The sequence below is a fragment of the Cebus imitator genome, unplaced genomic scaffold (assembly GCF_001604975.1).
Source record: "Cebus imitator isolate Cc_AM_T3 unplaced genomic scaffold, Cebus_imitator-1.0 Scaffold69, whole genome shotgun sequence".
Taxonomy (NCBI): Eukaryota; Metazoa; Chordata; class Mammalia; order Primates; family Cebidae; genus Cebus; species Cebus imitator.
Window position 1 is genome coordinate 2,381,978 of NW_016107384.1, and position 13,633 is coordinate 2,395,610.

Consider the following 13,633-nt stretch of genomic DNA (forward strand, 5'->3'; position numbering starts at 1 on the left):
AAAAATAAAAAAATAAAAAAAAAAAAAAAAAAAAAAAATAAAATGCTGAGGAGTCATAAAAAAAAAAAAAAAAAAAAAAAAAATTTTATATAAGGAATAGAACGTGATGGCTGAGGTCATGAAATTAATAATTTGGAATTATTATTGCCATTGCAAAAAACAGAAACAAAAAACCAAGAACACTCTTTCATCAGGTAACTAATAAATGATGGCTACGATTAAAGCGGAAATACCTCTCTGGTCCAATGGTTACACAGAATCTGCTTGGATTTCCTCCCCAATGTTGCATTTTAATTCTAATTGCATGATCAAACTAACAAATTGAGCTCCAAACCCCTACCCTGCCTGAAAAGAAAGTACCTAGCCGACAAAATCAGAGGTTGTAAGAAAATGCTTTTCCAGTACAAGTAATGTAAGAAACAAGTGAAGTGAAGGAGAGGTTTTAAAGCTTGAAAGACAGTCATCAATACAGACAGATTACTGTAATTCTGGCTGCCGGCATGATCGATTTGGGTAGCATATCACAATCAATATTGTCCCCATTTAGTGAACAACATTAGATTCATAGTTACAGAAGATGTTCCTAGGATAAAATTTAAACTGTATTTAATGATCATAAATAGCACAATTTATGCTTTGGAATCTTAGTGGGCACTTTTGTTGGGCATAAAATAACTGACACAGTGGTGCAATTACCCAAATGTAATCAAGTTTATTATATTTTTATCCCTTCATTTCTTCTATGATGAGTAAAGGATTAATTGGTGGTTTCCAAAGCCTACTTGTATCTCAATTTCTGTTGTAATTTATGTTAACTAAATTATTGACCAATTTTAGAATGCTTGATGTTTTTCCTTAATGAGAACTTAATCTGAATATTTCAAAAATGTACATCTTAAATTTAATACATTATGTTTCTGAAGTATTTATTTAAAACTAAGATAGAGGTGCCTGCATTTCAATATCTTAAAATACAAATGTCTAGTTGTAGTTTATTACATAAATATTCATTTGAAAATCAAATAATGCACCTGTATGAAGTCATTTCCCAATATTTAGAATATGGAACTTTATATATGTGTATTAAGTAGAGATACTCCCAGCCTTTGCCTGAGTGTATACATATACTACCCTAGGTATATATATATATATATATATACACATATACACTATACTCAGTATGGGAAAACAACTTCCTAAAGTTTCTAAACTCAAGATTCCAAGTCAGAAAAAAATTTGTTTGATCTATCTGATTTAAATGTATTTACACTGTGTTCCAGGAGTAATTTTGCTGGTAGAAAACTTCAGATTTTCTGTTTAAATAAAGTGTTCACGTTTGCTATTTTCATCAGTTTTCTCCAATGTAGTATCTATTAACATCTCAACAAGACTGACTATTAAAAACATGAGGCCTGAAAAAATCCAGCCTAATCAATCAATCTACCAATCAACCAAACATAAAAACCGAATCAGGCAATTCCTTGGTATTGGGTAGACTTGCTTTATATCGACATTAATCATTGTACAAAATAATGTAACTTTTTATTACATTTACTAAGTACATCCAAATTCATTATCTCATTTAATCTCCACAACAATTCTAAGATGGTTATTAGCATCTTTTTTACAGTTGAAGAAAGTGAGGTTCAGAGATTCTGTGACTTGGCCAAGATCACAAGGCAGAGCTTGAGTTAAAAATTAATGCTTTCTAACTGCAAAGCTAGCTTTCATATACCTCCACTGTAATATGAAGTCTGAAACAGAAGACCCAACAGGGTTGTAGAAAAAAAAATTAAGCCATATTCTGAAAACTCTTGATTTTGCATTTTAAAACTACTTGGTAAGGAGTGCATCTTAAATGTTGTTGTACCTCAGGTAAGAAAGTTTGTGCTTGCTCAATAAATTGAGTTCCTATTTTATGACACAAGAGGCAAATAGAGTTTTGCATTATAATCTCATCTAATTGATCTCACCACTTTCCAAAAAAGACTAAAGGCATTTATTTTTACACAAGAAAGTGCAAACTCTTCCATATCTACCTCTGTGCTCCACTTTCAATTGTACTTTTAATGAAATGACAGAGGACACTAACTCTCAGAATAGACATTAGGATACAGTGAACTGTGAAAGAGGCAAAGGTCTGAGAGCAAACATCCTTGATGAAGCTAACAATGTGGATAAAATTTATGGGTAATAACCTATATATTCCATGTAAGGTTAGCTACTGTTTTAGAGATATTCAGGAAATAATAAACAGAAAAGTATACTCCAATAAACAGATTAAAACTACAAAGCTTTTATGGAAGTACAGGTTGAGTATCCCTAATCTGAAAATCTAAAACCTAAAATGCTCCAAAATCTGAAGCTTTTGAGCTTTGACGTGACACTCAAAGGAAACATTCATTGGAGCATTTCAGATTTCAGGTATTCAGATTAGGAGTGCTCAGTTACTTGGAAAGTATAATGAAATTTTCCAAAATCCAAAAAAATCTGAAATCTGAAACACTTCTAGTCTGAAGAATTTCAGAGAAGGGACATTCAACATGTACTACAATGAGGTAAAAATCAGAAGAATAAAAATTTAGAAAAAGTAAATTAGCAAAGTGAGAATTTGTCAGTAAGCACCTTATTTTGTTTAAAGGAAAAAGATACTGTATCTAGGGAATGAAGCTGGAATTCCTAAAAAGATACACTGTATGTGTGGATCTTATAAATGGTAAGCTGCTGAGTATGGGATTCATGAATCAACCTCCTTATAGTTTACTCACATCTGGTGAAAAGACTCAAGCTTCCAGGCCCCAAAGGTAAAGGAAATAAAACTGATCGCTGGCTGATCTCAGCAGGTTCACAAAAACTCTAAAAAAATAGTTCTTCCTAGTGCTTCAAGCAATCAACAGACAATACAGTCTTCAAAAAAATCTTTAGAAACAATAAACAGACTGTATAGTCAAAGACAAGTGACTTAGAAATAAACCCATCATCTCCATACTACTCACTGAACTTGCCTACAGAAATTTCTTTTCAATTGATAGATCGCTATTTAGTGGATGTCTCCAAATTACACTTTTGTTGACAATTCAAGGCTCATTTTAGTCCTTATCATTTCACTAAAATGACTACTTCAAATATGAGTTTTCAATTTAAAGTGAAGATATAAATGCTATGAAAAATTATACTACAGAAATGTCATTAAGCTTAATCAATGTTAACATACCATGATCCACCTGCAATTCCATTTCAGTGTGTCAGAATACATGAGAAATTACAGAGTAACCAGATTGCTTAAGTCAATTTCCATCAAAAGAAGAAAATGTACATGGTAGACTACCAAGTTAAGATAATAAATCTAGGCCGAGTGTGGTGTCTCATGCCTGCAATCCCAGCACTTTGGGAGGCTGAGGCGAGCAGATCACAAGGTCAGGAGTTCAAGACAAGCCTGGCCAATATGGTGAAACTCCATCTCTGCTAAAAAAAAATACAAAAATTAGCCGGGCATGGTGGCGGGTGCCTGTTAGTCCCAGCTACTTGGGAGGCTGAGGCAGAAGAATCACTTGAACCTAGGAGGCGGAGGTTGCAGTGAGCTGAGATCGCACCACTGCATTCCAGCCTGGGTGACAGAGTGAGGCTGTTTCAAGAAAGAAAAAGGATAATAAATCTATTTCATGTGGAATGGAACTAAGATATTTTTAAAAACCTTCCTTTAAAACTTATCATTCGGCCGGGCGCGGTGGCTCAAGCCTGTAATCCCAGCACTTTGGGAGGCCGAGGCAGGTGGATCACGAGGTCAAGAGATCGAGACCATCCTGGTCAACATGGTGAAACCCCGTCTCTACTAAAAATACAAAACATTAGCTGGGCATGGTGGTGCGTGCCTGTAATCCTGGCTACTCAGGAGGCTGAGGCAGGAGAATTGCCTGAACCCAGGAGGCAGAGGTTGTGGTAAGCCGAGATCGCGCCATTGCACTCCAGCCTGGGTAACATGAGTGAAACTCTGTCTCAAAAAAAAAACAAACAAAAAAAACCTTATCATTTACAGTTTATTATATAAAAAATAAAATGTTTTTATCATATAGAAAAAGTACATAAAAAACATAAATTCATTTTAGAAAGAAGTATCAGAAAACAATTTAAAATTTTGTGTATGTTGTATACCAGGTACTGACTTAAGGGCTTTACACATATTGACTCATTATTAGTTGTCATAACATCATGAACTAGATATTATCATCATTCTCATTTTATAGACAAGACTCAGGCTCAAAAGGTTAAGTAACTTTCCCAAGGCTAGAAAGCTAAGAAAGTGTGGCCAGCATCTGAGTTTAGGCAATCCGGCTCCGGAAGTTATGCTCTTAAATGCTCCACATCTTCTCATACCTCCATGTCTCTGATTATGTTGTTCTCTCTGCTTGGAAGGCTCTTAGGCTCATCCACCTGATTAACTCTTATTTGTCCTTCAAAACTGGTTCAATCCTGACTTTTTCAGAAGTGTTTCCTGATAACACCACCCCTTCCAGATGAATGAGAGACCCCTCGTTACTAAACTTCTGGAATACCTGCCCATACTTCTATTGAAACATGTATTCTGAACACAGTATGTTTCCCCAAATAGACTGAGTTCTTTGCAATGACTATTTTGATTATTTCTGCAACTCCAGAGTAGTAGAGTACCTGACACATAATGGGACTCTAATTAACCAAAAGATTAGTACTGATAAAAAGTGTATAAGAGGACTGAACAGGGCTCACACCTGTAATTCCAGCAATTTGGGAGGCCAAAGTAGGCAGATCATCTGAGGTCAGGAGTTTGAGACAAGCCTGGCCAGTCTGGCCAACATGGTGAAACCCCATCTCTACTAAAAATATAAAAATTAGCTGGGCGTTGTGGTGGGCACCTGTAATCCCAGCTACTTGGGAGGCTGACGCAGAAGAATCACTTGAACACGGGAGTTGGAAATTGCAGTGAGCCAAGATCACGCCATTGCACTCCAGCCTGGGCGACAAAAGCAAGGCTCTGTCTCAAAAAAAAAAAAAAAAGTACATAAAAGAAAATATATCATTCAATTATCATAACTTATACGTCAATAAACAGGGAATCAGGTTGGGTGCAGTGGCTTACACCTGTAATTCCAGCACTTTAGGAAAACAAGGTAGAACAATCGTTTGAGCCCAGGAGTTTGAGACCAGCCCCAGCAACATAATGATACTTCGTTTCTACAAAAAATAATAACACCCCCACCCTCAGAAAATAAAAGACTTTAACAATACATAAGAAATATTTATCTTTGTGAGGAGACATACATTAAAGTGAGACCATTACGTTAAAAAAAGGATACAAGTTTTGATACAATGGAATCAGGGATTTCAGAGCACGGCTTGCATTTATAGCTGTTGCTCTAACCATAATGGGTAGAACCTTTCCATTCACAATAGCACCATCAAAAAGGGGACCAAAGAAAGGAACCTGATTAAGAAATAAGAACATAATTTCATATTCAAATTATAGACAGATTGTAAATAAATAAGAGCAATCAGGACACTTTGCATCCAAAGTATTTTTGCTGCTTCTTTAGTTTTTCCTTCAGTAAAAATACTATTTGAATTCAATTCTTTTCTGTGATGGGTCACTCATGCTAGGGCAATGAAAAAAATGTCAAAAGGTGTCTATTCAAAAGAAATATGTGCCTCATGTAACTGACTAAATAATTACACACTTAGCCAATTTTCAAATTTTACTAGTTTCAATTGTATACAAAAAGCCAACATGAGAAATATACTTCTTTTTCTCTATTGAGTGAACAAAAGAAAAATATATACTTATAGCCAAGAAGTTATTTTTCATTATTTTTGAATAAGGTTGGCATAAATAGCAGCTGAAGGCAAGGACATGAGGTTCATGTGGATAAGATGGTAAATATTTTAGATTCTGTGGTCACATGCTGTCTCTGTTGTATATTCTTAAATTTTTTTTTTTAAACCTCTTTAAGGCTGGATGTGGTGGCTCATACCAGAGTGGAAATCTCAGCACTCTGGGAGGCCAGATCACCTGAGGTCAAGGGTTCAAGACTAGCCTGACCAATATGGTGAAACCCGTCTCTACTAAAAATACAAAAATTAGACGGGCATGGTGGTGGGTGTCTGTAGTCCCAGCTACTCGGGAGGCTGAGACAGGAGAATTGCTTGAACATGGGAGGTAGAGGATGCAGTGAGCTGAGATTGCACCACTGCACTCCAGCCTGAACCACAGAGCGAGAGTGAGACTCTGTCTCAAAACAAAAACAAAAACAAAAACCACAACAAACAACAACAAAAAAATTATTTAAAAATGTAAAAAAAAAAGCAATAAAAAATATATATATATAAATTCAAATTAAAAAAAAAGTAAAATAATAATAATAAAAAAACTCCAAAACATTCTTAGCTTGGGCTGTATGAAACCAGGCTATGGGGGCCACAGGCTGCTGACTGCTGCTGATTTAGGTGAACCCTGAAGAAACCTAAATTCATACATGAGAAGTTCATACATGAGAAACTTAATCCAATTCAAGGAATTCTGAAGCTTCATGATCAATTGTCAGATGTAGGTTTTCTAAAAACTGAAGAATTCAGTTAAAAAAAGGGAAGGAACACACCAAAAATACTACCAAACTTTTATTATCCTGGAAGAAAATGGTTCTGCAATAGTATGTTTGAATTCTATGGTGCATATGTAAGACATCCAACTATAGGATAGGTGACTGAACCATTTGGCTTTTTTTGTTTGTCTGTTTGTTTCAATTTGTAGAATCCTCATTTATTAAGTGACATGACTAATCATCATGTAATCTCAGTAAGATGTATCAACTAAAAATATAGGAATCTATATTCCTATTCTAAAAGAAATGACCTCTTACTGTTTTTTTTTTTTAAGAAACTGTAATTATTCTCTTAATAAAAGAGTAAGCCGTTTTTGAGCTTGGTACAAAGGAACTTTCACTCTGGCACTACCTAGCCAAATCCCCCACTTGAACACAATTTCTTGCTATTTATTCTGTTTTAGCTTCTTCTAAACCAGGCTTAGGAAATCCATATAGCTACCAGGGTCTGTGTTACATTTACCCTCACTTTCACAACTTAATGCCTAGTCAAAATTTTCTTCTGAATATGGAAAGAAACTCACAAACCCCTATGGAACCAAAATCTATTATTAAAATGGAAGCTAAGAAGTTCTTACCTCTGGTTTTTTCATTATCTGAATACTGAACATGTGATTTTTCATTGGATATATTACAATAAGGACATCACCAAATTCTGTGGGAATAATTCCTCTCCTGTAGTCTCTAGTATGCTCTGACCAAACAATGTGAACTTCATCATTTCCCAAATGTCTCAACTGGAAAGACAAGAAAATAATTTATACTGCTTTATAAAAGCACTGTGAGTACCGTCATACAGTCACAGACAACATACAACATAAAAAGGGGAAAAAGGAAATTAAAAAATTGTTAAACTGCACTTGGTCAGTTTTACATAAGAAACACAAACACTCAAAAACATCACGAGACACTGCAAAGACCAATTTCAGTTGTCAATAATCAATGGGAAATAGAGAACTTAACATTTAAAAAGATTCACATATAGCCGAAATACTCTCCTTAACCAGCAACTGCGCGGATTCTCCACTAACAGATCTTTTTTTTTTTTTTTTTTTTGAGACGGAGTTTCACTCATGTTAACCAGGCTGGAGTGCAATGGCGCGATCTCGGCTCACCGCAACCTCCGCCTCCTGGGTTTAGGCAATTCTCCTGCCTCAGCCTCCTGAGTAGCTGGGATTACAGGCACGCGCCACCATGCCCAGCTAATTTTTTGTACTTTTAGTAGAGACGGGGTTTCACCATGTTGACCAGGATGGTCTCGATCTCTTGACCTCGTGATCCACCCGCCTCAGCCTCCCAAAGTACTGGGATTACAGGCTTGAGCCACCGCGCCCGGCCACTAACAGATCTTTTAAAAGATTGTTTAAAGAAAAGTAATAGGTAACTCATAAATTGGATAATCCCCAACTGAGTAAGAGAAAGTTGATTATATTTGGTTTAACAAATTTACCAGGTTTTCTTTGCCCATGAAACTAAAAAATTCTTCCAAATAGATGTCTTGAGAATTGTTAGACCCTCAAGATGTTATTTAAATGTTTGTGGTGCTTGCTTACAAAGGTGTTTCTAGCAATCAGAAAGAGTTAACATTATGATAATTAAAACTGTAAAAACATAAAACATTCAGAAGTTGGATTTCTAATAAGGCATTAGATAAATGAACTTAATGTCCTTAAGTCTTGAGTTTTCTTCATAGACACTACTATAGAATAATGCCTTTTATTATAAAATTTCATTATACTAGTACGTTTATTGATTCTGCCACTGAAAGCATGAGTCAACTTTTAGTGCAGATCTTACATGGAATTTCCATTAGCTTCAGGTAACTAGACACACTACAGGTAGAAAGGTTTAGAAGAGTAAACCTGGGATAATTGTCATCAACATTAACGCTATCAGCTAACATACGGGCAATTTCTATTTCAGAAATATGTCATTTATTCTGGCTTAAGGATGAACAGAGGGTAGAAAAAAGAACTTAACATGTAATTTAAACAAAGAAAGTCGTTAAGTATAATTAGTGAAAGCCTCTCTTCTGCCATTCCTTAATCCTGGGGTAACTCCTTATATACATACACAGCTTGAATAATATAAATGTGTGGGACTTGGGCTTTGCAACATTTTTAAAAAGCAAAAAAGATTACACAACTCAGAGAAGTCATGGCTTCATAATTTCATTTTTTAATCAAAATACTTTAAAAATATCCTTCCTATACAGCCATCCCCATGTGTCAGCTTCCCTAATAGGTTTATGTTAACTGAATACAAAAGAAATGTGAAATAAATTTAACCAGGAGGGATGATCCAATCTAATTTTGATACATTAATGTCATATGCTGTACATGTTACAATAGCAGCCAGATCTAATACTAAGCTCCAGGCTATACTGAGATTTCCAAATGGCAGATTGTTCTAAGTGATATCAAGTATAATTGAAATAATAAACGATAGTAAAAGCTGAGCACACTGTCAGGAAGAATTTAGGTATTTACTTTTTAAAATTAAATGAGTTAGGTAAGGAAAGACAAGACAACTGAAATAATGCAGGTCTCAATTTACAGAAAATTCCTTTTATTTATCTGCTACATTAACCCTTGAACTTTTGCCAAAACTATCTATAATTTCTAGTGCCCACTTATCTAAAGAAACGAGAAAAAAGGGCAAGTGTACTTTTATCTTATAACTGAAGCTTGTTCAAATATCTTCTGTATGGTATTGAAAGTCTGGTAAATAAGTTTAATGGAAAAGAACAACATATTTTTGCCAAGCTGTTGTAATGAAGATTACTGGCACAGTCATTCTAAACATGTTCAAACACTTTAAGGAAAAAGCTTCATAAAATCCCTTATCGTTTATATTCAAATTTTAAAAAAGTAATTATTTTAGGCTGTCATAATGAGGCATTGTTTTTATATGTTTAAAATCTGTTATATAGTAATTAGATACAAATTGAGAAACTGCTAATCATTGCTATGTGTCTTGGAAATTTTTGAAAGACTAACGAAAGAATGAATTTTTGATGGTTAAAAGTTAATAGAAATTTCAGACATATGTATGTTTGACATACTTTATATATTATTTAATATTGTTTTTATTTATTCTTTATCTCTTATGGACTTACAAGCTTGTGTCCTATGGGGTCTGGCACGGTGGCTCACACTTGCAATCCCAGAGCTCTGGGAGTCTGAGGCAAGCAAATCACCTGAGATCAGGAGTTCAAGACCAGCCTTACCAACATGGTGAAACCCCATCTCTACTAAAAATACAAAAATTAGCCAGGTGTGGTGGCACATGTCTGTAATCCCAGCTATATGGGAGGCTGAAGAGAGAAGATTCCTTGAACCTAGAAGGCAGAAGTTGCAGTGAGCCAAGATTACTCAACTGCATTCCAGCCTGTGTGACAGAGTGAGATTTCACCTCAAACAAACAAACAAAAAAGATTGTGTCCTATGTATAACCAGTAGGTTTTGCTATACTCTGAAAACTACCAAAGAAGTTCCTACCTACATGTTTATTGACCCAGATGCTAATTCATTTCTGAAACAGAGTAGAAGACTTCTGTACATGGGATACGTCTGTTAAAATGATTGGCAAACAAACTATTCTTCCAAATTTCTTTCAACTGCTACTAAAGTCATTTTGGAACTCAAGGTATATAACATAGGCTACAGGTGACTATTACTAATTGAAGAAGATAAAGCAGCTAAATGAAATTCAACATGTGTACAAGTAAAGTTCTCAAATACACAAGAATGTTAATACTGGAAGAGATTTTAAAGTTCTAATTTCCCACCTGATACAGGAGCTTATGCCTGATAAGTAGATATCCTGCCTCTGCTTGAGTACTTTTAAGGTTGAGAATTTTATGAATTCACAAATCAGCCCATTTCTTATTTATTTATTTATGTATTTTGAGATGGAATTTCGCTCTTGTTGCCCAGGCTTGTGTGCAATGGCGTGATCTCGGCTCACTGCATCCTCCACCTTCCAGGTTCAAGTGATTCTCCTGCCTCAGCCTCTCAAGTAGCTGAGATTACAGGCGTCCACCACCACACTCAGCTAATTTTTATATTTTTAGTAGAGATGGGGTTTTGCCATGTTGGCCAGGCTGGTCTTGAAACTCCTGACCTCAGGTGATATGCCTGCCTTGGCCTCCCAAAATGCTGGGATTACAGATATGAGCTGCTGTGCCCAGCACCCATTTCATTTTTAAAGAGCTACAATCATTAGAACATCTTAATACAAAGCTAAAAACTGCATTCTGGATGCTAGTTCTTCCAAATTGAGCCTTACCAAATGAATCCAATCTGTATTCTATACATTATCTTTTCTGTTATCTGAAGGTCAGTCTAATATATATCTCACTTTTCCAGGTTAAAAGTGTTCTTCTTAGCTCCTCTTAGAGTTCACAAACGTATTCATTATTTTGGGTTATTGTCTCAGTTTACTGATGTTTCTGTTAAACTGCTGTGTATGAAATAGAACACAATATCAACACATGCTCCGGATAATACAGCAAACCCACAGTGGGGCTGGTTTCTTCCTTTGGTCTGTTCAATAAATTATTCTCTGCATTTTAAAAATGATGGCGCCAATGGAACTTGTCAATTCCAACTTCTAAGTCTTTTTCTTGCAAAGTTCTTTTAAGCTGGTACAATTGACTGCTAGAACTAAAGAAGGGGTTTCATATTTATTCTTACTAAATTTTCCATTGCCAGGTTCAGATGATCATTAAGCTTATGAAGGTGTATTGTTAGCCTGACTCTGCCGTTTCACATGCTGGCTCTCTCCTAGATTTGGGCTATCCTTAAGTTCAAATTCCAACGTCTTCATTTACATTTTGCAAAAAAAATGTCAAATGGGAAAGGCTAGGTTAAGAGCCTTATATCGAGTCATTACAGACTTTCCTCCTAGACAAAAAAAGTCCACAAAACCCTATATTTATTAAAGGTATTTATTAAGTGCTTACTGTAACAATTCATTAAATTTCTACAACAATGCTACAAAGTAGTCATAATTATTACCTTTATTTGTACAGGTGAGGAATTGAAGCTTAAAAGGATGAAGTAACTCACCTAAGGTCATACAAATAGTAAGTGGCAGAGTCAGGATTCAAACCCAGGCAGGCTGGTTCCAGAACCTATACGGTAACTACCTCCCTATACTGCTTCTTGTTAAATAATTAATTTTATGAATATGATTATACAATCAATCATGAATATCCTTACCAAACTTATTAAGACCACATTTCTTCAACTTGTCCACAACAAGCAACTTTGTTAAATGCTTTATTACAGTCTATGGTTTTCCCTAATCTAGTAATCCTATTAAAACAAATTAAGTTATTTTGATGTGATTTGTTATGGTGAACTCATGGTGGCTCCTAGTGATCACTACACTTCATTATCTAAGTGCTCACAAACCATCTGTTTAATAATCCTATTGTGCCTGGCACTGACATGAAGCTCATGAACGCTGGTAAGTTCTATAGTCTGGGGCCTGCTTCGTGTTCTCTTGTGAAAATCAGATGTTTACCCATTGCTACAGACTGAATGTTTGCATCCCGTTCACTCCTCAAATTCATATTCTAAAATCCCAATCCCCAATGTGATGTATTGTAAGGTAGGGGATTCTGGGAGGTGATTAGGTTATGAGGGCACCTTTATAAGGGACTAATGCCCTTATAAAAGATACTCCAGAGAGCTTACTTGACTCTTCTGATATTATATATAAAATTACAATGAGAAGATGGTCATCTGTGAACCAGAGGGTGGTCCCTCACCAGATAATGAATCTGTCAGCATCTTGATCTTGGATTTCTCAGCCCCCAGAACTGTGAGAAATAAATTTCTGTGGTTTATAAGCCATCCAATCTATGGTATTTTTGTTATATCAGCCTGAATGGACTAAGACATTCATCTTTTGGCAATGCACTCATTCTCCATGATTACCAACAGGAATTCCAGAGTCAATTCCAGATTTCCTCAGTGCCACATAATACCATTCATCTGCAGGGCTGGAGACTAGAATTCTTGTAAAGTAACTATATTACGTCCCCACTAAATCAGCTTATCCTCCTGACTTCCCCATTTCTGTTAAAAGTACTTAACAACTAATTAAAATCATTCAGGATTAAAACCTGAGAGTCTTTTAGTCTTTTTTGATTCCTCTTGTTTTCCTTACTACATCTCTAATGAGCTCATTTTTTTTTAAAGCATTATATTCCTTTTTTGTACTTTCCTTCCTATTCCTCTACTGCTGTCCTAAATCACATGCTACTCATCCTACATAACTGGACTAATTCATGAGTTCTCAAAAAGTCTTTTCTCTCTTCCCTCCCTCCCTCCTTCATATCCACCTTCTTTCATTCATGACCAAGTATTGATAGCTGATTGAATGCTAGCTTTTGCAGATGCAACAATGAGTAAAAACAGACATGGTCTCTGTTCTCAAAGCTTTGTGTACAGTGGAGGAGACAGAGTAAAATAACCACACAATAAATAAATAAATAATTAAAAAATACAAATGATGCTCTAAATATATTTTTCACAATGAAAACAACAAAGGACATGGATCTGTAATGCTTCTTGAACTAAAAATTGAAGACCATACAGAAGTTAATTAGGTTAGGCAGTTACTTTAGGAAATAGGGATATATGTGTAGAAACTGTAGCTTAGTATTCCTACTGCCCCAAGTCCCCATTCTTTCCCCCATCTTCCAGGCACTTACACTTAGTAAAACACACTCTGTGATATACCCCTCAATCATGAGAGAAAACATGTTTTAATATACTTTCTAATAGTCATACAGATTTTCCTACATTCACTTACTGTTTAGATTATTCATTTTTAGCAATCAGAAGTTTCTTGAAAACAACAGGCATAGCATTCAATATTATATCTTAGCACAGCAGGCAGTCAATAAATACTGCTGTTTTTTTTTTTTTTTTTTTTTCGAAGTCTTGCTTCGTCACCCAGGCTGGAGTGCAGTCTTGGCTCACTGC

At 35.4% G+C, this 13,633-nt stretch overlaps 1 protein-coding gene across 1 annotated transcript in view; it reads right to left on the bottom strand.

Moving 5' to 3' along the window:
* RALGAPA1 (Ral GTPase activating protein catalytic subunit alpha 1) overlaps positions 1–13,633 on the bottom strand; it is a 285,382-nt gene that overhangs the window by 27,496 nt on the left and 244,253 nt on the right. Inside the window, exons 37-38 of the mRNA XM_037739396.1 lie at positions 7,211–7,369; positions 5,334–5,461 (exon numbers count right to left, since the gene is read on the bottom strand). Coding sequence (XP_037595324.1) covers positions 5,334–5,461; positions 7,211–7,369 — 287 coding nt within the window. The remainder of the gene's footprint in view (positions 1–5,333; positions 5,462–7,210; positions 7,370–13,633) is intronic.